At 38.7% G+C, this 25,005-nt stretch overlaps 1 protein-coding gene across 10 annotated transcripts in view; it reads right to left on the bottom strand.

Moving 5' to 3' along the window:
- The window catches only part of PDE1C (phosphodiesterase 1C), a 446,101-nt gene that overhangs the window by 36,495 nt on the left and 384,601 nt on the right, over positions 1-25,005 (bottom strand). For all 10 annotated transcript variants that reach the window (XM_039862680.1, XM_039862678.1, XM_039862679.1 and 7 more), the window contains 4 exons: positions 23,652-23,772; positions 21,977-22,152; positions 16,348-16,554; positions 10,489-10,566 (listed from right to left, as the gene is read on the bottom strand). In XM_039862680.1, the coding sequence (XP_039718614.1) occupies positions 10,489-10,566; positions 16,348-16,554; positions 21,977-22,152; positions 23,652-23,772 (582 nt within the window). The remainder of the gene's footprint in view (positions 1-10,488; positions 10,567-16,347; positions 16,555-21,976; positions 22,153-23,651; positions 23,773-25,005) is intronic.

The raw sequence follows: 25,005 nt of genomic DNA on the forward strand, positions 1-25,005 counted from the left end.
GAGATGTTTTGAATTCATCCAATTTGTTTACTTCCTACCTACGTATCATGAATTGGTTAATAGTTTTTCCTCAAATCCATTCAAAACCAATTATGTTGGGTTTCAGCACCGCTGCACGCACAATGACTATTACTGTTGGATCAACCTCCAGCACACCTTCTCAAATTTACTAAAAAAATGACAGTGAAGTATCTCAGTCAAAATTTTTAAACAGCAATACCTTTCAGAATCTAATTAGTGAGGTCTCATCCAGATGCATGAGAAAACGGACATCTAAAAATAACATTGCAATTCTCTGGTCCGTTTCTTAAACTTTTTGTTGTTTTCCTTTGACACGGACATTGGAGTGAAGGGTTAAGACACTTGGGTTATCACACTACTTGAGAAAATAAGGATGTAAATGTTTGAAAAACAAATATTTTATGGCCTTTCTTGCTAAACCACAGTATTTACTTATTGTTGCTGCTCCATGTGTTAATCCATATCAATTTGTTAATTAAATGGGTCACTGGAGCTTTCGTGGACAACTGGCAAAGGGAAATGGGATGTCAATCAGAATATGTGTGGTTTTGATGACTTATCTTAATGGGGACCCAAGGTACTCCAGATGTTTGGTCCCCATGCACTTGTGGAAAATAACCCACAAGGAAGCTTGATTCTCACGTTAAAGGGCAATTCCTTCGTTAAAGAAATAGGCCTACTTGGTGTCAATAGGCCATAATGAGATATCTTCCCAGAATTAAAAAATACCGTTAACCTCTGAGAGGAAAACAAGTAAAAAACCCAAAGGATGGGATTAACTATTTGTAAACACTACTTCAAGGCAGCAGATATTGACTTCAGTGGCACGGTCAATGGCGAGGTGTACTGCAAATCAATTGTTGCTAAAAACAGCTAAGCACTAAAGTTATACGAGTTTAATTTTCAAAGTAAATTAGAAAGGATTCAAGGTTATTGTTATAGTAGTTCTGTCTTGGGTGTGAGACATATCCCTATGTCTGGGTACTCCCAGAACCATTTGCCATCCTTGACCTATTTTACCCGCCACAGTTCATGATCTTGGTATACTGTTGGGGATGTGTAAACCTTATGAAAATCAGGTAGGCTACAGTGGGAGATAAAAGAAAGAAAAAGTTTGAGAATGCCTGACTTAAGAACAAAGAAGTGTCTCAAGATTAAAGTGCAGAAGTACAATCAAGGATAACTAAAAAAAGTGAACAAGAATGATAATTCACTCAAAGATGCCAACATATCTGATAGCTGAATTTGTGGTGAGAGAGAGAGAGAGAGAGAGGATGGAAGAAAGAAAAGAAGGAAGGCTGTGTGAAGGAAGGAAGGGAGGGAGGGAGGGAGGGAGGGAGGGAGGAAGGAAGGAAAGAGAGAGAGAGAAAGAAAGACTAGGAAAAGAAGTGCCATGGACAAATGTCCTTGCACTGTCAGGATATAGGGCATGCAAGATGGTCCCTATCCATCCTTCTTGGCAGTCCTATCTCAATAACTAAAGCAGATATGTCAGGATAGTCTACTTTGAAGTAACAATTTGCCAACTAACTCCCCTCACATTCTCAGCCTGCAAGCAACCTTCTGATACGAATTGACTTCCCGGGTAGGTATGCCTTCAGGAGAAAGAAACTCCTAACTGGCCAGCTGACACAAGCATTCCAGTGTGAATAGAGGATATAGTTCACATTGTACATCAGTGAATGCACAGTCACACCTGTGCACTGGTCACGAGCATTCATCCTCCTGTCAACAAGTCTTCTGCAACATAATCGACTCTTCACTTACCGTCAGTATGGAATTCCTTTATCTGCCAATGTGTACAGCCCTTCTCGCAGGTCTCTATATATTACCAATTCCCCCCCCCCAAGGCCACACACACACAATGTCATCTATGCTCCCAGATGATGGAATTGCATGTTTCCCAGACAAGACAGTTCTTATGCACAGAACAAAATGAAGAACCACAACGTGGGTTTCACTTCAAGAATTCTCAAGATTCCATAACCTCTTCTATTACTAAACTGTCTTACGTGTAGCTTATGCAACATAAATTGGGAAACACTGTCCTCTAAGACTTGTGAATCCGTTAGATTCTGACTAAAATTATATTGACAGTTGCTTAGAAACAAATAGATCCTTTAAAAATTGAGAAAAATACTAAATGAATAAAAAATGCCCAGTAACATCCCCATGTCTAGGGTCTATGGGATTGATTCAAATATGTGTGCGCTGAAGGTGAATAAACGTGTTCAAGTGTTTTTATGGTTCTGCATGGACCAATATACAGCCAGCATCACCTACAAGTGATAACAAAAAGCCCTGTGGGAAGAAATAGCATGGACTGGAACAATGCGGTGATAAAAGGAGGCATCAATTATCAGCCAAGGTTTAGATGGGTCTGAAATAGGGCAGTTCTTTATCCCTGTGTAGAAAGACAGCCTAACGCCATTATCTTGAGTAGTATGGGGGCAAATATCTGGAAGAAAGAAAAAGGTGAATATGACTCCCTGAGATGACAATACTGGGATATAGGTGTCTATAAAGATATGAAAACTGATGAGGGCGTCCACAAGTGCATGCCTCCTGAATAATGGTCAATGTGCATTTGCTGCTGCTCAAATCTCTAGACATGAACCTAAGTCAGATGACATGAACCTAAGTCAGAAATAATCTCTGTTGTAAAGACAGCCATGTGTCTCTTCCTGCACACTGTTATTAGACTGTTTCCTCCCTAGATCTGCAGAACAGGCCTGTACAGGCCCCATCTTTCTCATCACCAACTCCACTGAAAAGCAAGTCATGATGTCCAGGCTTTTTGGCAACTAACAAAAGTTTTCAACTTTATTTAAAAAATAAGAATGTTAAATAAAAAGTTCAGACTATATCCTCCCACTGTTTTGACTAGTGACTTATTATATCTATTGTAATAGAATGAAAGACATCTAAAAAATTCAAGCCAGCAATTCCACTCATTTACTACATTCCAAACTAACTTAGTAAGGATCAGCTAAAAAGGAAACAGGAAGAAGACATTCACTTCTTTAAGTGACTCTTGGGAGCCCTATAGCAAGTCGAGGTCACGAGATATCAATCTTGTGAATCACAGATAAATCACAGACAAATTCCTCTAACGTACTCGACAAACTTTTAAATCACAACTGGTTGTTCTATGCAAAGTAACAAGAATATTGGCTCCACTGCCTCTTCCATTTTTCCTGTAATGAAGTCCTAAAGAGAACATAAGCAACTTGAGGAACATTGAGAAAGAGTGGCCGTAACGGTACCAGTTCCTCACTGAGGAGATGAGGTGACAAAGTTGTATCCTGAGAGGCACAGTGAAGTAGGGAGCTAAGAAATTATTAGGTGCATATAATATAGAAGTGTAAAACCATCTCCCCACATTTACTCTTTGTTTTGTTTTCTCTCAATACAGTTTTTAATTTCGCTTTTCATTTGCATTTCTCTAACGATATCAATGAACATTTAATGTGCTTATTTGCTAGTTGTACATCTTTGATTAAATGTTTACATTTTTGGCATGTGTCTACTTGAGTCATTTGTTTTCTTATTATTGAATATTGAGACTGACTTGTATCTTGAATATACAAAGAAATCAAATGTTCCTTTGAAATTATTCTCGCTCCATCTGTAGACTACTATTTAATTCTTCTAAAGATGCTCTTGTAGCTCTAGAAGATTTTATTTTGATAAGGTATTATTTATAAATCTGTTCTTTTGTTTGTACTTTTGATGTTATATCTAGGAAATCTTCGCCTAATCCAAGACCACAAAAAATTCCTCCTGTGTTCTGAACTAGAAGTTTCATAGTTTTAAATTTTAAATTTAGGTTTGTGGTCCATTTTATGATCATTCTAAGTTAATAGTCTATTCTATCATCTACTTTAAGCTAATGTTTGTATAAGATGTCAAGTATAGATAGAAGTTCATTTTGCAAGTGGATATCCAGTGGTTCCATCACCACTTGCTGACTATCCTTTTCCACGTAATGTTCTTTGTCAAAAATAAGATGTCCATATACATGAGAATCTACTTTCTAGACACTCTATTCTAATTCACTGATCCATTTTTCTATCTTGATGCTAATACCATACTGCCTTGATCACTACAGCTTTAAAACTCTTGAAATCAGGTCAACTTTTCCCCTTCCTTTTCCAAATTGCTTTGTCTATTGTGGATGCTTTGCATTTTCATGTAAATTTCAGTATCAGCTTGTCAATTTCTACCAAAAAAGCCTGCTAGAATTTTAATTGGGATTGTATAGGCTCTATAGATCAATTGGAGGGAATTTAAATTCAAATATCTCTGGAAAACCCCCTAAATACTTGGAAACTAAATAATACATGTCTAAATAACCCTTAGGTCAATATAGAAATAAAAATGAAAACTAGAACATATTTCAAACTTAATGTGAATAAAAATGTAACATATAAAAATTTGTGACATGCTGCTAAAGCAGTACTTAGAGGAAATTTTACAGTACTAAATGCTTATATTAAAAAAGGAAACAACCTGAAACTAATACTGAATGTCAACTGTAATTAAAAATGTTTTAAATAATAAAATAAACATAAAAGAGGGGAAAAAGGTCTCAAATCAATTATGTTAACTTCTACCTTAAGAAACTAGAAAACCCCCCCAAAAAAAAAACAAACCCAAAAGCAAGCAGAAGAAAGGAAATAATAAAAATCAGGTAAGAAATCAATGAAACATAAACAGAAAAGCAATGAAAAATATTAATTACAATGACTGATGAAATTCATTAACTTTTACCAGATTGGTCAGGAAAAAAGAGAAAACACAAATTATCAATATAAAAAATGATAATGTCACGATAGGTTATATGGCTAGTAAAAGGATAACAAAATAATATAAATATCCTTATACCAATTTAATTCTACTGTGACCTCTGCACGTATTTTGTATGACTGGAATCCTTTCGAATGTGTTAGCACTTGTTTTATGTCTCAGAATCTGATCTATATTGGTAAATGTTCTGTATACACTCAAAAAGAATGTGTATCTTCCTATTACTGGGTGTTCTTGGGGTGCCGGTTAGGTCGAGTTGGTTGGATAGTGTTGTCTCAGTCTTCTTTTTATTGCCGATTTTACATCTACTTATTCCATCTATGATTGAGAGAAGGATATTAATGTTTCCAAACAAAATTATGAATTAGAATTTTTTACACTTCAATTCAGGTATTTGGCTGCGTAAATGTAAAGGATTATTATATCCTCTTGATATGTGGACTTATCATGAAATGAACTTCTTTATCCCCATGAAATGAACTTCTTTATCCCCAGTGATAGTGTTTGCTACAAAATCTGCATTGTCAGATATTAACACAGCCATGCGAGCTTTTTTTCTTGATTACTGTTACCTTGGTATACCAATTTCCATCCTTCTACTTTTAGACTATTTGTGTCTTTTTTATATAGAAACAGAGTATATTTGCATCTTACAATCTGAAATTTCCTGCCTTTTAATTGGGATGTTTAGACCATTTTTATTTAATATGATAACTGTGATATGCTTAGTTTTGAGTCTATAATCTTGTTAGTTGTTTCCTATTTGTCTCATCTGTTCTTTGCTCCCTTCTTATTTTTCTACCTTCTTTTGCATTAATTATTTTTATGATTCCATTTTATCTCTTTTGTTGGCTTATTAGTTTTATGTCTTTGTTTCATTATTTCAGTAATTGCTTTAGTTTATAGTACATGCTCTTAATTTATCTCAAATTATCTCCAAAGGATATTATACTACTTCATGTATAAGTATTAAAACTTTACAATAGTATACTTCTATTTCTTCCCTCCCAGCTTTTATGCTTGTCATATATTTTAGTTTAGTTTTTTATATGTTATAAACCAAATGACATTATTATTTTGTTCAAATAGCCGATTATCTTTAACAGATTTAAATCATAAGAAAAGTCTTGTATATTTATCCTTCTTGTTTCCATTTTTAGTGCTCCTCATTCATTTGTGCAGATCCATCTTTCCATCTAGGATAGTTATATTTCTGCCTTTCTTTAACATTTCTTGTGGTGTGCATCTACTGGTGATGAGTTCTTTCAGTTTTTAATATATGAAAGATATTTTTTCTGGGTATAAAATTCTTTATTTTTTTTTAACACTTTAAAAATATTGTTCATTGTCCCCTACTTAATTGTTTCTAATAAGAAATCTATAGTTATCTTTATCTTTGTTCATCTGTAAACATGCAATTTTTTTCTCCAGCTGTTTTAAAATTTTTCTCTTAATCACTGGTTTTAAGTAATTTCATTATGATATGCTCGGTGTAATTTCCTACATATTTCTTGTGCTTGGGCTTTATTAATCTTCAGTCTATGGATTTACAGTTTTCATCATTTGGTAAAATTTTAGCCATTATTTCATCAAATATTTTTTTTCCTCCTTTCTCTCTTATTTCACAGACTCCAGTTACACATACATTAGGCTGCTTTAAAATGTCTTAGAACTCACTGATGCTCATTACAATAATTTTTATTCTCTTTTTTTCTGTATTTCATTTTGGATAGTTTGTATTGCTAACTTTTCACTACTCTTTTCTTCTACAATATCTCATCTCATCCAGTGTATTTACCATTAATCTCAGACAATATTATTTGGTTAATATCATCCACTGTATTTTTCCTATAAGACACTGTGTAGTTTTCACCTCCAGAAATTTGATTTTGTTTTTCTTTTATATCTTTCATGTCTCTACTCAACTTCTGAAAATACAGGCTATAGTTATAAAAACTGTTTTAATGTTTTTATTTGCTAGTTGTAACATCTCTTTCAATTCTGGGTTTGTTTCAATTGGTTGGTATTTTCCCCTTTTTTATAGGGTAGCATTTTTTTCTCTCTTTGCACTTTTAGTAATTTTTGGAATGTTAGATATTGTAAATTCTACCTTATTGAGTACTGAATGTTTTGTATTATATATCTGTGAACTTTATTCTGGGATGCAGTTCTTTGGAAACACTTTGATCCTTTTGTGTTTTGTTTAAGATTTGTTAGGTTAGATCAAAGCAGCATTTATCCCATGCCGATTGTCCCCCACTACTAAGTCAAGACGATCATAAGTATTCTACCCATTTGCCTTCAAGGTATTCAAATCTGGCTAACAGAAATAGGCACTTTTCCTGCCCTATGTGAAATGCGAACATCAGGACTATTTCTCCTAATCCTCCCAAATGGTTCCTTTGTGGTCTCAGGTAGTTTCCTCATTGTACAGGTCAAATAGTACTCTGACGAAAACTCTTCAGATCTCTGGAGTTCTCTCTCTCTGCAGCTCTCTCCTCTCAGGTACTGTATCCTGTTAACTGTAGCCACCTTGCTCTCCCTGGATCCTTATTCGACTCCTCAACTCAAAGAGTCCCTCAGGTCTGCCTGGGCTCTTCTTCTCTCTACTGCCTGGAAACCTTCTCAGGACAGTAAAGGTGGGGAAACTGTAGGGCTCACTTCATTTTTTCCTTAATTTCATAATGTCCACTAGCTTGAAAACCATTCTTCCACACGTTTTCTTTTTTTCTTGAAGGTTTCAAGTGGAAGGGTAAACCTAAACTTTGTTAGACCTCTTTGACAGAAGAAGATGTTCTACAGATTATCTTTCGTCCACTCTTTCCATTCTTTAACTGACTTTTAAATTTCATGAACCAACATCTTTAAATATTTCAATTCGCAAACATTCAATAAACGAGAAATTCCTGCTAAACTCCCTCCCTGTGACTTAACAAATAACTCTGCCAGGCCTGATTAAAAACAATCTTTTGAAAGCCATGAATAGTGATGATTTCATTGCTCTGTTAATGTAATCATGTAAAGTTAAGGGCAGGTTCATATTTTAAGGCAACTAAAAAAAAATATGGCAGGTCCAAGAGACTGGGGTATTTCAAATAGGACTAAAAACACACTGAAAATGATTCACTCATCTGGTAACACACAAGTCTCCCAATGACAATGTAAAAGTTTAGATCCTGGGAGAATCTTGGCTCAGACACCCAGATCTTGGTGTCCTTTTTAACTGGGGTACCAAACAGTACCCCAGCAGCCTGACAGAGATAACGTACGACTGCAGTACATGCTCCTTCCCACTCTGTGTGCCCCAGCTCACTGGAGTTTGGGAATAATCAACTCTGGTCCAGTTTCCATTGAATTTCTTTCCGAATGCATACGATGTTGAAACTTCCAACCAGAGTGGGCTTAATCACGCTGGGCGCTGAGTTGTGCTTAGAAATGCCTTCTCAAAAATTAGGTGGAACTGGTCATATTGGTTTCTGAGGGTTAGATTAGGGGTTGGTGGGCATCAAAAATAGCTAAATTGACTTTCTTTGGTCATTGGATGTAACAGAATCTGTTAAAAGGAAACGTTCAAAAGTGTATCTGGTTGTTACTATACAGTTTTTAATAATCAATCTACTAATCTATGTATCATTTTTAAATTTTTCTAAAGTAAAGATATTTGATGACCAAAGGGGAAGGGGTAGGTGAAACTGATCAAACTCTCTTCCATTTCATGCCACCAAGAATTAGCTTTAGTCTTGGTAAAGATTTGGGGCTAAGAAAACACAAGTAACTAAAGCCCAATGGTCTAAGTCCCAATAACGCCAAAGCAGAGATAATGACTGATGTCATGTTAGTGCACCAATGAAATAAAACTACAGAGTTGCTCATGCCCAAGTTTGTGTACAAACTTGCAAGTAAATGGACACACCAGACCCCAACTGAAGCAGTGAATGGTTGCAATTATAAAGGGAAAAATGGATAGATGTTAGAAAATGTCTCATCTTTATTTATTGAATCTCGTTCACTGTCCCATGGGCTCAAGAATTACTAAAAAATCAAGCCTTACACTTAATTGTATAATGGAACATAATATCTATTCCATCACATTTTCCTCCTCCCACACACACGCATAAAATCTCGATAATTACTTTAAGTACTTGGGGGCAATTCAGTTAAAAAGGGCACAAGTAAAATAAAAGTGCTTAATGAAGATAAAAAAAAATCCCAATGCCCACACGACAATATTATAACAGATATTTGTAGCACAATACAAAAATGCGACAAGATTCAATACCCCATTTTAAAGATTTGGGACTCAGTTTATTCTGGGCTTTTCTGCTATAGGAATTCAGATGAGCCAAGTCACTGGACACAGAATAAACCCAGTGTCCAGGCAATGGGTTTATAGCTAACACCATTCTCCTCTGCTGTGTATTTGCTCACTTGCGTTATCTTGACTTGGCTCTAATGATGTCCAGCAAAAATGTATTCAAACAAACCTTACACATAACAGCATCTGGGTAAGAGACTGTCATTTGAATTCTATATTATCTCTGTGTAATTCACATCTTAGCCATAATAATTCGAAGAGGGTATATTTACTAGGTAAATGGTTTCTATTTTTCATCAAACAATTTGATGAAAAATTGCACTTGTATGTTCTCGAGATATTACGTGATAAGACACTTGGAGTCAATTATTTGAATGATCTTAAAGAAAAGTTTTGAGAACTGATTTTATGTATATGAGTGTGCACGTGAGGAGCTGTGTTCAAATGTCTTCTTACTCCTCAACTTGACTACCCAGCACTTGTTCTCCAATGGCGTTATAACCAAACTATCCAAACAATAGCCTAGCATCCAATACGATGTCTCCAGGGAGATGTGATTCCAAAAGCCGAGACCCTAAAGAAAACTACTCCCTGAAAACTTTCATTTTTAGTTTAATATCATGTATATGTATGAAGGGAATAACTAGAAACGAGCCCGTGTTACAACTGAAACAGGAGATTTATATAAAAAGCAAAAGCAGTTTTCTCAATCTGATAGTCCAAAGGTTGGAGGGTAATATAATTTGAACTTTCAGGATTCGGAAAGAGTAGGATGTTGTTTCTGGAGAGTAAAACAAGTGCTCATGGAGCACATTGTAAAGGAGATTTGGTCTAAATGGTTTGGGTTGTCATCTTGTATTCTAAAGCTATGTAAGTTTTCCCGTACGTGGGTCTCCCAACATAATGATAACACTGCACAGACTTCTGTTTTTGTTTTCACTGAAAGTAATACTCATTAAAGGTAAAAAATGTGAAAACTGAAAACATTTCCCACTGATACCACACAATTCATGATTGAAGGCTCATATTCTATTCCATTAGAATCAGCAAGTCCGGAATCAACTTTTTTGTAAAGTTTACAATGAAAAACATCAGTGAAAAAAAAAAAAAGCATAGAATGCATTTGTGATGGAGAACATATGGTGGAGGGGAAGAGATACAACAATAATTTGTAAATTATTGAAAAAGTGATAACAGTACTCTTTAAATGTAGTGAAGTGTTTTTTCAGGGTATAATGTAAGAACATATTAATAACCATGATTTCAATTTTAGGTAGAACTCTAACAAGCTTGCATTAAATTGCACATTTTATGGAAAAATGAAATGAGAATTATGCTCTTACCATCTGTTTTCTTTGAATCATTTCCGACATTAGATTGATCCTTCTTGTCTGCTTTATTTTTACCATCTTTCAAGTCACCTGAAAGTAATAAACATGACAAACAGTATATGTAGACACCTAGGAGGTAGTTATAAATATCTTTAAATCTGTCAAGGTAAAAAAAAAATACAGCATAATTTTAGTCACAATGGGGTACATGTCTGAGCATAAATATCCTTTAACCACATATTAGGTCCTGGATATTGGATTATGATCTGGAAATAAGAACTGAAAGTTTCTGTTAAACAAGGTTGTACTTAAGTCAATGGTAATTCAAGAAAAGCAGTTCAACATTACCATTAGGCTATGGAGTAAGGAAAAGCCTAGGTTAAATGTAAGTTATATCAGTTAATAGCTATTTAACTGTTACGTGCCTTAGTCTCCTTATCCGTGAAATGGGCATATTAATATCTACTTTATAGGCATAATATATACAAAAATGAACTTAAAGTATTGAATGTGGCATCTCACACATCACTAGATTACTCAATGACTCGTTATCATTCTAAAACAGCCATAAATGGCCTAATTAAGGAGCTTGTCAAAATGTAATTTGTAAAAGTTAAAAAATACTATGCATGCAAATGTAGAATGAACACGTCAAAAAACTCAGTTCATTTATGAGGGAATGAGTGAGATAGTAAGAATGGTTCCAGGAGTATTTAAGGAACTGGGTATTTGTAGGTATTTTAGAAATATGTTAAAATAAGATTGCTAGGTTAGAGACAAAACTGGTCACATCCTGCAAGGCAATAAAACCATAACCACGGGGGTTATCTCCTCTACCAGTTAAAAATCTACAAGTTAGCATATAAATTCGCAGTACCTGGGCTTGAGTCATATAATAAATGACAAAGTTAAACAAAGTCATGTTCTCCTAGAGTAGGGGTCAGCAAACTATGGCCCCTAAGCATATCTGGCCTGCTACCTGTTTTGTAAATAAAGCTTTATTGAAACCTAGCCACACTCATTTATTTATATACTGTCATGGCTGCTTTCATGCCGCAATGGCAGAGTTGAATAGTTGCAACAGACATGCGCAAAGCCAGGAATATTTACTTCACAGGAAAATTCTTCGGACCCCGGCCTAAGATAAATAATCCCTGGGCAGGTCTGTTCAACAATATGCCAGTGTGACATTGACAGAACATGGAATTATTTTCAAGTTTTGGATATTTTTCTTACCAATTACTAAAAGTGTATCTTTCTTTTAAGCCTGCATAAAACCAAGAACAGATTACTACTAAAATACTGGCACTTACTGAAGCAAAAAGATCCTAATAATAATTGTAACTAAGAAGTAGCAAGCAAGGCTCAAGATATATTTTACTTTGCTTTTTTTGTACCAGAGAGTGTGCTAAATGCTTTGTATGTATCATTTCATTAAATTCTTTTAAAAACCCCATTATGAAGGTACTATATTGAAAGGAGACAAATTCATCAAAAGTTAATTCACTAAATGATCAATTTGATGAAGAAAACACAAAAGGATTAAGAATGTTTTCCAAGTTTGAGTTTGTCCCACACTGGTCAGCCCAGTTGTGTTGAGTGTAGTGGGTTGCCAAAGCCTTTTTTCATACACTGCCCCGGCCTACCCCTGCCCCTAATCTTGCATGTGGCAAAGTGATTTTAAGCAAAATGATTTTGCTTAAATTGACTTGTAGAGAATTGATGTAAAGCTCATATCAACTCCATTTTATGAGTATGGAAACTAAAGTTTAGATAAAGTAATTTATCACAATATACACCAATAGGTCTGATTCTAGAGACCAAGCTCTCAACTACTTACTGTATTTTGCAAGTTCTCTGTAAAGCTCACATTTCAGATTTCAAGCCTCTCTCGACTGTTGCCATTTCTAAAGGCCTTTGGCCTAAAGATTTATAAATGGTTGTCTGAGGATAATTCAAGACCCTTTGGGGCCGTGATGTATTCTGCAAAGTAAGTACTTTTAATGGAATTTGACAAATCCTAAGCTAAGTTAGGAATCAATAAACTCTCCAAATTTTCCCTTATTCTTAATTCTGATGAGATGCACTGCTGGAGAGATCAGGGGAAGAGCAGTCGACTCTGGCCAGGGTACAAGCAGGAGGAGTTTAAGTGAAGGACACAGTACTTTGGTCAAAATAGATGAATTCTCCTGGCGTCACCATGAAACAGTCCCAATACCGGCTTTTCCCTGTTTTAAGGATGGCAGAGATGAACCTGAGGATCTTAATGCCTGTAGTCAACTAATTCCTGGCAGAAAAATGACCTTTCTTTATGAAATGAGCCTTCATATCCCTAATGAACACTACATTAAGCCCTCTATTTTGCCCTGGACTGGAGCTTTACCCGCAGCTGCAACAAGACAAGGATGTCTTCTTCCAGAAGTCAGCAGGAGTGCTTCCATTGCCAGATGCCAGCTAGCAGCCCGTGGCAGCCTGCCTTCTCCTCAGTCAGGGCTGGGGAGGCTGAGGGAGGGAGTGTCTTGATGGAGACCAAAGTTTAGGAGATCCCATCATTGCTGACAGGGGACCAAAGCCCTAGAACCCCAGTTAACTAGTGTCCTTCAGCTCTGACCTGGAAATGCCTTGGGCAGCCACAGAGAGGATGCCGGGAAAGCGGCACGCACTTGTCTGACGATGTTCCTTGCACAGAACCTATTAGGTAATTTCCCATGGGTTGTATATGGAGCAATGGTCGATGTGAGCTGTGATTCAATAAACAGGGGGAAACGAAAGAGCTTTTTGGTGCAGTTATAAATCATTTTAATTAGGCTGCTGTAACACAGTCCCGATCCACCATTAGCCTTTCTGATTATTGCTCTAAATTGATTTCTTTTCCCACCTCTCATTTAATACTTAATTTTTTAAGGGAAATGGTAGGCTACTGCTTACTCTGGGAAATAAACAGAGTTGTAAAATCAACCCAGCCTAGCTGAAGACTCAGGCTCCCGCTTCGTTTCTTTCAGGCTCCCCCAATCATCTTTAAAATAAATTATTGCCACCTCTGCTCTCTCTGGGTACTTGTTTATACCCGTCTCATAGACTTTATAATGCACTTTGTGACTGGCACATTTGTGTTCCTTGGTTTCTCTCCCTGACCAGTCGAGGGGTTGGCAAATCTCCCTTGGGCCAAACCTGGCCCCACTGCCTGGTTTTATATGGCCCACAAACTGAGCATGTTTTTCACATTGTTAAATGGTTGGAGGGAAAAAAGAATATTTCATGACATGTGAAAATTATATAGAATTCAAATTTTAATTTCCATAAAATGTTACTGGAACTCAGCCACGCTCACTTGTTTACATAATATCTGGAGCTGTTTGCACACTAAAATGGCAGTGTTAAGTCATTGCAACAGAAACTGCGTGCCCTACAAAGCCTGAAATAGTTGCTATCTGGTCCCTAACAGAGTGTTCCAACCCCCGGGATACACAGATTATAAGCTTCTTGTGGACAGCAGCCAAGTCTCAATATCTCTCCAATTTCCTACTCTCCCCAACAGCACTGAAACTTGCAAATAATAGGAACATGCTGGTTATGGAGTATAGAACCTGGACTTGCACAGACCTGAATGTGACCTGAAATCTCTACTTAGTGGTTGCTTGCCCTTACGCAAGTGAGCCAACCTGTCGATCCCTATTTCGTCATCTGCAGAACGGGGATGAGAGTATCTACCTCACAGAGTTGTTAGGACTTTTAAATGGTTTAGTGTAGGTGAAATCTCACGTATGACGTCTGGCACATACATGTTAAACATTCAGTAAATGCTAATGATTATAGCGACTATCTTTATTAAGGAAAAGACATTTTTAAGCCACTCTCCTAAAGGGAAAAAAGTAGGGAAGAAGCACATCTTGCCTTGCTCACCAGCCCTGACCTACTCCTCCATTGGGACGGAGAGAAACTCACTCATCTGAAAGGAAGAGTTGGATACGCACAGCTCAGCCCAGTCACCCATTTCTCCAGCCCCCAGCCCCCTTTGAGATGTGTTTTCCAGAAGATGCACACCTTTCCTGTCACCCAAGAAGCAGTCTGCTGGGGTGCTTGGGAGGGTGTGAGGGGGCGAGTTCTGAGCCCGCCTGCTCTGCCAGGGTCTGCTTGGCTAAGCTCCGTTCAGGGCAGACATGCGAAGAAGCACATGTGCTCAGCAGACCAAGTCCACATTTTCCGACTCTGCTCCAGCTGCAGTGGAGCTAACACTTCAATCATGAAATTTCTGAGTCTGGTTTCTCTCTCTTAATTCGTTCTGACCTCAGGGAGGGGAGAAAAGGAGTATTCTGCATGACTGTAAAACTCCGACAGGTGTATCATAAATTCCTATTAAATGGAACATATTTTCTGGACTACGAGGCACTTGAACAGAAAACAAACTAGTCCCGAGCAGCCTCTGGGACCAGGCTGCTGAGGGACTGGACGCGTTGAATGACAGCCTTTCCTGCCTGCTGGGGTGGCCGTGGAGCCACCTGAGGAAGTTTATGCAATATCCTTGGAACGTGGTATATTATCATTAATATATATTAAAATATTGTTTTCTGGTTTTACGTTTATATATGTTAATTGTAAAAATAATTGGAAAGGATGACGCTAATCATTTTCTACACATTTTTCATTCCCAGACTGTGTACAATAACAGCTGGAGCACCTGCCCCTACCAGGCAGGTAAGACAGTATATGTAAAAAGAAAACTCAAAATCGCATCTGGCATATAGTTAATAAATGCTACTTGTTTTATTGTCATCATTTTGCTATTATAATTATTGGAAGCTCTCATGTGGCCCATGCACATTTTACAGACAGAGTGGATGGTTAAGTAACATGGCCAAGGCCACCGAGAAGTTGACATGAACCCAGGCATGTTTGATTGCAAAACTCCTTTGCCACAACCCGGCACTTGCTAGTTCCAGGGACTGAGTTTCCTGCCCTTCCCTAAACAAGATGACCGATTCCACATCCTTTAGCTCACCTTGTTCTCACTGGCTGAGGCATCCCTGTCTCCCACCCAACCTGCAAATGTCAGGACTTAAAACCCAGTGAAGACATCCCCTCTCTTGAAGGCTTCCTTGACATTCGCCCCACTGCGCGATCCTCAGACCCAGCAAAGCCAATGTCTCTTGGGAATTCAACTGCCATGCCACTACTGTTACTTGCTCACATTGTCCTAAAATTACCTCTAAAGATGTCTATTAAATGGTAGACTTCTTGTGGCTGTTCCATTTTCTAAATCCCTAGTGCCAAGCACAGCGGTTAGCACAGAGTTGTTAATCAATAAACACTTGCTGCATTAAATATAAGAAATCACCAACTATATGCACGCTGCAGTGACCAGCTCATCCCAGTTTGCCTGAAACTGTTCTGGTTTTCCTGAATCCCAGGAAATCCCTCTGTCTCCGGCAAGCTGGGCTAGGTGCTTACCCTAACGTATGTACTCACATACAGGTGGACACACACTGCAGAATGGGTGTTACCAGCCCTGTCGGGGGGATAGTGGATATGGGAGACCAACTTTCCGATTACCCAGTCATGCAGTGAGCACTCAGGAACACATTGGGATGGTTCACAGTAACTTCCCTAGTGAGCAAGCAGCACTGGTCAGTCTCCAGAACAATCGGAAAGGGCCCAAAAGGAACAAATGTCCCCCAGAGAGAGTGGCCCCGGCGTGCTTCTGGCTGCTTCTGATGGGATCTTGATGGGATTCACAGCCTGGGGAGGTGGGATCAGCAGCAGCTGGACAGCTGGGGAAGCCCCGCGCTGGGAGCTGTCCTCATAGGTACAGCCAACTGCCCATTCTCACTCATCACCCCAAGAAGAGCTCCTCCCTGGGGCGAGTCCACTCACCATTCTGTTGCTTTTCTCCTGATGACTTCCCGGCTTTGGAGTTTTTCCCACGAGGGTTGTCGCTTTTGTTTGGGCGTGTTCCACCGACTTGACTCGGAGCTTTGCCTGATGCATCTTCCTCAGCTTGCTTTTTGGCTTCCATTTCTTTTTGCTTCTCTTCCGCAGCCAGGCGAGCCTTCTCCTCCGCCTCCTTCTTGGCCTTCTCCTCTGTGTCCGTGGTAAGTTAGGGACGGCGTAGAAAAGATCAAAAGAAGTCACGCCGTTAGAAGAATTGCCTCTTTTGAGCAAAACCGATTATTGACACTGGTCATTAATACACTGAAATAACCTAAGGTGTCTGCTGAGTGTTTTGGGTTTATTTTTGGCTAATTCAAGTCAGATGGGCATTTATATTCAGGACGCACAGAAAACTGGGTTATGGTGATGTCGTTTCTGAAGAGTGGGTTAGAAGAGGGGGCAGGTGAGGAAAAAGATGACTGGTCTTACTACGCACAGAGGGAAACTGAGGCACAGGGAGGGGAATTCATTCATACTCGGGTTATAAGGCCCTCCCAGAACCCCCACTGAATCTGTGGCAAACTTTCAACATTCAAAATATCCCCCAGTTAAAAATAATTTTGACTACAAACTGAAAGTGTTAAAGTCTGGTTTGCTACAAAAGAGCATAAAATGTTATCTGAGCAAGAAAAATTCATTTGACAACTGTCAGACCAATTTTCTATGGGAAACCTAGCAAAAACTCAAAATGGGGAGAGGGGTACATTGCAGAAGCAAATCTGTTTTTGCTCAATTACAGCTGATAGCAGGCAATTAATATTTAAATTAACGAATGTTAGCTCTTATGACATCATAATCGACTTCAGTATGAGCCGGCCCCACCATTAGATTCCTTTCCCTGCAACAAACACGCTCCCATGGGTGGCTCTGCAATGCCACCTTCGACCTCTCTACTCTACTTCCTTCTCCTCCTCATATTTCTGAAACATCTGATAATGCTATGATCAACCATCGGCACTCAAAGTGGTACCACTGAAAAGGAGGAGGAAAAAAAAACAAGCAACCAGATTAATAAGAAAAAAAGAAAATAAATCAACAAGAGGTAGCTGTTTATATTTTATATTAATATACATAAAATTTTCCTACAATTAGAAAAAGTGTGAGAGCACATTTAATAAGTGCCAACAGGTCCCGATGATGGCATACATACAGAAAATTAACTTTTCAGGTCTTCGAGTGAACATCCTTGGCACTCTTAGGCTTCTAGACTAGCAGAAAGCAAACGTGGAGCCCCATGCCATTCCCTTTTGCTTTCTACTTCAGACTATCTGTGCTGATGTGACTCACTATGAAATGGCCAAAAGCAAGCAACTAAAGAGTTTAGGTAGAACAGAGCTCTCATGATCCACAAGCTACATTCCTCTAAGAGCAAGTTCTAGCCCACACCGAATGTCTGTGAAGGTTTGGAGAAATACACTGGTTTCTACATTTAATTGCCTTTCTGAATAATGATTCTATAGGCTCTTCGTTAAAATGGTGTTGGGCTAGTTATCCCTTGATATAATTTTCTGAAATGCCTACTTAAACTACTTACAAACAGCGAGAAAGAAAAAGACAGAAACTGACTAACTGAAAAAAACAACCAAAATCCTATATGACTTTTAAATAGTCAACTCTCAGTTATATACAAGAACAATAGAAGAGACTTCTAGACAGCTAAGGAATCAGATGGTGTTCCCACAGAACCTTTCTAAAAATATTCACCAAAGAAATGCTCCAGCTGACAGAAAAATTCAATCATATTAAAAACCCAAGAATGAAGAAAATATGTTAATGATTGACAAGAAAACTAGTAAATCTTAGTGTTAAAAAATAATTGTCAAGTTAGATATAAAATGATGCAAATATTAAAAATAATATTAAAGAATGAATTAATTATAGAATAATTTACTAATAATCACCTAGACCAAAAATCTCATATTATTTCAATAAAAACTGAGTGAATATGGAGGAAATAAGTAAAAATTCAATAGATTTCTCAGCATTTGCAGAAGAGTATCACTATACACTGTTTCATATTTTTATTGATAGGAACATAATTCAGTAAAAATGTAATAGTAATCTCTAGCAAAATAAAAATAAGATGTATTTTAAAAAGGCCTTAAAAGGCATATGACAAAATGGGGTAGGACAGAATTTCAAGATACTTTGTCAACTGAAGAATTGCCATCCTTAATACATAAAGTGATTATAAATCAATAACAAAAATATAAACATCCTAATAAAAAATGAAAGGGGAAAAATATAGGGAAATAGGCACTCTCACTACTGGGAAAGAACACCGGTTAAAACAAATTCCAGGGAGAAATTTGATAATATATATCAAGAGCTTCAGAATTTTTTCATTTACTTTGACTGAGGCATTCCAAATCGAAAAATTTATCTTAGAAAAATAATCAGAAGTAGGCTCAAGGACTTTTGAATTTTTATGTTCATAACAACATTACATACAGTAATGAAGAACCAGAAACAAAATGCTGAGTAATAAAGAAATGGTTCAACTGTGGTTGTACATACAATGTAGCCATCAATTATATCTTATAAGAATAGTCAGTATCCAGATAAAATACTCAAAATAGAAATAGAAAAGTAAAATACAAGATGACAACATACTATGATCTCGATTTATGGGGAAATTTTTTGGTTATATATCTGCACAGTAAATCAAACTTAAAAAAATTACATAAGAATTTCAACAATAATTATATCTGGTTGGAGAGATTATGAGTAATTTTTATTTTCTTTTATATATTTTTTATTTATATTTCAGCATTATTACCTAAACACATATTATTATTACACCAGGGGAAAAAAGGCTTAAAAAGTATGAAATACTGAGCAGAAATTGATAGATATTGACCAGAATTGCAAATTGTTATACCTATACATCTTTGTTGGGGAATAATTATTTTCAACTCTAAGAGCTATAAAAAATATTGATTTCATCTTTTCTGACAACTATGGGATTTGGCCTACTTAGCTTTGTAAATCAAATTGGTTAATAAAACCAAGACTTTATATCCAATCTCATTTCTGATCATTTTAATAACAACGTATGTTCAAGCGCCCTATGCAGGGAAGCTTTCTTGAAATTAGGGTTTTCTGGCAAAAAAAAACAAAACAAAACAAACAAACAAACAAAAAACAAAAAACAAAAAAACAATGAGCAAACACCATGGGATAATCAAGTACAAACCGATGACTAATAAAAAAAGAAAAGATGCGAACTAGTTTTTCTTAACACCAAACCAGCAGTCAACGGCACGACTGGGAGGTTGAAAATGTTACAAAATAATAATTATAGCTTCCTATTTTACCACCATCTTCTTAACTTTGCATTCAAACCTCTAACTTTCTTTTCCAATTTTTAAAAGTAACAGCTAGCACTGACAGGCACTAACCATGGGCAGGCTCTGTCCTCAACACTTTACGTATATTACTTCTGCTCTTTGCATCAACGATGATGTATATTATCATCCCCAACGTGGGATTTTCTCAAAGAATCTACCTGAATTTGCCAAAGAACACAGGGCAAGTAGGGATTCAATTCTCTCTTACCCCAATAACTGGAGTTTGTTCTGATGACCAAACTACCCTCTCACGAAATATACAACCGGGCTCTGTGCCTTGGTCTATTCCCTCTCTCCTTGGTCCCATTTCTAAATATAACGCCTTCCCCAGGGTTCAAGCTCAGTCACCCTTCAAGTCCTGGCCACCAGTTGCCTTCCCAGACACTCCAAGCAGGGTTAAGGACAGGTCCTTTTGAGCTTCCGAAATAGCCTAAATATACTACCATCAGCATACCTAATAGATTCTAAAATTACTAGCTGTTGATTTACCTGCCCTTTTTAACGGGCCAGTTTTCTCCTGGTAAAGAAACTAGCTATTGGTCCCCCAGGTGATTAGCTTCGGAAGGTAATTTTTGTAAGTCAGATAATTGCAAACGAATTATTTTGAAGTACGTCTTTATATTGAGTGTTGTCAGGCATTGGGTTTTCAAGTGTAATGAGGGTAATTGATTCTAAGAGTGCTTCCTTGGAGATGATGATGCAGTACTGTCATCTCTGCTTGCAATGCCTGCCAACTGGGAGGATTTAAATATTGAAGGCAGCTGAATGAACTGTGAAAGGCTACTTTTAAAATATGGAAGAGGCATTGGCTCCCTCTATAGCTCAGGGTACAACAGCTGTTCTGAAATGATAAGGGCCCAATGATGCCTTAGACGCACCATAAATACAAACCCTCTGCCCTACCCGAAATGAGCAGCCATTTGAATGGGATTCTGTAGATGAGTCACAGTGGCTGGCCTTTGAATCACTCCAACTCCGAGTGAGGTCTCTTCTCTCCTACACTAGAAGCAGCCCCAGATGTATGAGGGACCAAGATTGCTCCATCATGCTCCGCCCCGTCACCCACTCTTCCCACTTGTGCAGACACTGGGTGGATAAAAGTAGGTGACATTGTGTTTGGGGATAAAACTCTCCTTGCCTGCAGTGAGGGTCATTCAGGCCTGGTGGGTGCTGGCGACAAGGGCAAGGCCTCGACCGAACGAACTCTCATGCTTCCTTTGAAAGAAACTTTGTAGTAATGTCCCCTCCCCCCAGGAGACCGTGAGCTTTGACAACAAGCATGTCTATTACTCATCTCTGCACCCTTGGCATGGAGCACGGAGCACAGAGCCTGGTACAAAGTAGGCACTTGATAAATGTTAGCGAAAAATGACTGCTGTCAAAGGCTTGCCTCCACGAGTCCACTGGAAGCGGACCCCTTGCTGACCACTGAGTGTCATCCATGTCCGTGTCCCTCCCTGGAATCAGGCATCACAGTCTCAAAGCCCTTACTACGGGCATGCATCCTCACCCGTGCTACCCAGTATGAGTGTGTCGTATGTGCTGATCATGTAGTACATGCTCTGTAAACATGAGTGTGTGTACGGACAAATGAATTTCAGCCTCCATGAAACATGGAGTTCAGTCTTTTTTTGTGTACCGTACCAAAAGTCATGACTTTTCTAATCTGAATTTTGATGATGTTTGCTCTAGCAAGTTGCTGTGTACCTGCAAGTTACCTTCATCTCAGAATATCAGTCTGAGTAACGAATGAAGAGAAAATGTGAACACAAAAGGAAGATAAAAATGCATGTAAGGAAATTACAGCTCCTTCTGTCACGGCATAATGGCTGAGGTGGCTATTGGCCAGGCTTTGCTTAGATAAACAAAAGAATAAAGCCTAATAATTGTGCCATGTGATATGAAATGAGAATGACAAGATGGTCGAGCAGAAACCAAGAAATGACAATATCTATCTTCTGTAGAAACTCCACACCACGAAAAGGAGTTTCATCATCTAGCGCAAAGGCCGCGCTGTGAGGCATCATCTACCTCACACTGAGTTTTAGAAATACTAACGATTAAAAGAGGGTAAGGTACTAACAAAAAGCCATTTGAATCTATAGCCTGAGATTCGGTTTCATCTGCAACACTTGCAAATCAAGGGTGACGATGCCCTGTTCTATGAGGGGTGCTGAGTGGTCCTGACGGGTCTCCTGGAAGATTCGCCAACAGCGTGTTACCTTTGGGCACCTTGGCCCTCCATCGCTCCCGATTGACGTGCACCACCTCAGTCCAAGTGGCTTTAAAACTCTTGTAGTCAACAGGGATGACGGAATTGTTGATCGGGGCGTTTCCTTCTGAGCCGGCGCTCTTGACACCCGATCGCTTTGCTTCCGTCGAACTGATACTGTTCAAACTAGAGGACACAAAAAAAATGACACCAGAAAGGAGGGTTAGTGTCTGGACAATGTATGCCCAAGCACAAGCCCAAACGAGAAGTGGTTAGCACTCATCAGTTACGGCCATGAAATTCCTGGGTCCTAGGGTTTGTAATTCTTATTTTCCATATGTGACAGGTGGGAAATTCTGTATTTCCAGCAGGAAAAAATCACCATTTCTGTCTCCTGAGTATTAATATTCCCCATATCTCTTCTTTGTTGATTGGTATCCTCTTCTTCAATATGACTAGAATCCCCTATGTGAATTTTCTGTCTTCGACTTTCTGAAATTAATTAATTTGAACCCGGGCTTCAACCTGGTTCCACAGTCATCCACCTGCTTCCACACTGCCCACTATTCCAAGTTACCTGCCCTTCAGTCCTCTTTCTCTGCAGCCCTGCCCCCCTTTTACTCAGGTGCCTCTGATCCCGGGATCCCCGAGGCCAGGCTAAGGTGATTCTTTATGTTCCTTGGGGAAGGTAGAGAGGCAAGACAGGTTGAAGACCAGTCATGCAAGAGATCTTTTTTTAATATCAATATTACTTTATGCTTTAAAGATGGGTGACTTTGCCAATTTAGAAAATGCCATCTTTCTGGGTAACTTTAAAGAAAAGTATCACGCATTCCAGGTGGCTAAAGCAGTGACTGGCATAAATGCAAAGCCACGGAATAACACCTACGGCTGACGGATAAGCAGAGTACGTTTCAGCCCAGCGTTTGCAGAGCCATGGGCTGTGGGACTCAGGCAGCGGCTCTGGTCCTTATTAGCAGCCTTGCTGGGTCCATCGCCCGGCACGTCCCTGGGGTCCCATTGTCCTAACATTGCTCTCGCCTTCCCTTCTCCCTACTTACTCCTTCTCTTGCTCTTCTCTTCTTTTCCCTATTCGTTCCATTTCTCCCCTCTCTCCTTTATGATGAAGCCCAAGGTTTTGCACGGACGAGGAGGAGAGGTGTAGTGTAGAGTAACCATCAGCAGTACTACAAATCAAGACTGTGAGCTTTGCTGTAGCTGGCACTGCTTCTGTGCTGGACCTTGTTATAAGGGCTTTACATAGATTGAAATTTTCATTTAATCTTCCCCACAATCTATATGTTTTATAATCCATGTTTTCTCAGAGAGGGAAACTGAGGCAACTTGCCCAAGATGGCATAGCCAATAAGTAATGGGATTAGGATGTTTAACCTTGCCATGAGCAAAGGCACCAAATGAGAAAATGGGCATGTGGGGTATGGGGAGCCTATACTGGGTACCTGCTAGTCATGATTTAGACCTTGGTCACCCCTTATAGGCCATCCCGGAGAGTATAAATAATATAACTTCGATTCCTCTGAGAAAAGAAAGAGGCAGACATCTCTCTTACAAGAAGAAGGTAGAGCAAACATCATTATGAAATACCACCCCCATCCCTTCCAAAAGATGAATTCTATTCTCATGGAGGCCAACCTGATCTCCAGCCTTAGAGCTTCTCCACTGACCTTGAACGCCTCTGTCCAGTCCCAGCAGTTTGGGAAGTTTCATCAATTAACGGACTCACAATCTTCTCAGTCATGTCCGTGAGCACGGTGAAGGTGGGCTCCACGATGAAATCGATAAAACCTGCAGAGGAATAGCAACGCTTCAGAGAAAGCACACGATGAAGTCGATAAAACCTGCAGAGGAATAGCAACGCTTCAGAGAAAGCACACGCTAACTTGGGCCCTTCCATACCTCGCCATGGAAACTGATGAGTCTTATCTTTTAAAATTCATCTACATAGGGGCTCCAGATCAAATTAGGAGAGGGTAGGTTAGTTTTATTTATTTAATATATTCCTCAATTTGAATATCATGAGTCCGCTCCATTTCTCCTACACAATTTTCCTATGACTTTTTAGTAGATGGTTCAATAAAGTGCTTAAAAAACACTTCCACTATGCAACAAATTCAGCATCCACTATGCAACAAACGCTCTGATAGGCACTGCATAAAAGACTAAGATGTATGACATAAACTGCCTGCCCTTAGGAGTTTACAGGAGAGATTAAATGAGCACACACAATAAAATGACTCCTAGAGTACATGGAGAGGGCCAAAGGCAAACCGAAAAAAAGGTCCCTAGCAATGTAAGGGAGTGGGGATATTGCCTCTCCCACTAACAGGGCTGCAAACAGCTTTATGGACCTTGCAGGGTTTGAGCTGAGCTCTAAGGCTATTCACTCTCAGGGAAGTGGGTAAAATAAGCAAAGTGACAAGGATGGGGGAAAGTGTCTGAGGAATGACTAGGGCTTAGGGATTCTTTTGGAGTCCAGTAGAAAAAGCCTGGGAAGGCATCAGCTCAGGGAGGGAAGCTAAGTATTGGGCTTCAGGGATGGAACTTAGATGGACACTAGAAGCCCCTTGAGATCTTTGAGCAGCATCAAAGTAAGAGTTTTAAATATTTTGTCCCAACTAAATATCAATAGCATCCTGATAAGAAAACACTGATAGCCAAATTTGAATTGTACTTAATTGCAGTATAATTTTAAGCTGAAACTGAAGCATTTGATGACACTATTTTCACCTTTTTTTCTTATAAGTTAAACTCAACATGTCCAAACCAGAACTAACTCACCAGCTTTCCTCCAGCCCTAAAAATTGCCCAACAGCGCATCCATTTAATCTAGATTGTGGCCTTTACTTTAGTTTTGTATACAGCCAGATTCTTAATATCTTGTGTGCCATCTCTCTCTTGGACAGTCTCTGTACTACCTTAGCTCTGATGGTCTCCTTGCCTCTAGCCTTACACGTAACTCTCCAATTCATCCTCCATGGTACGGACAGAGAAATCTTTCTAAGACAGGCACTGGCAAAC

This window comes from Pteropus medius, unplaced genomic scaffold (genome assembly GCF_902729225.1).
Source record: "Pteropus medius unplaced genomic scaffold, Ma_sr-lr_union100, whole genome shotgun sequence".
In the NCBI taxonomy this organism is placed as follows: Eukaryota; Metazoa; Chordata; class Mammalia; order Chiroptera; family Pteropodidae; genus Pteropus; species Pteropus medius.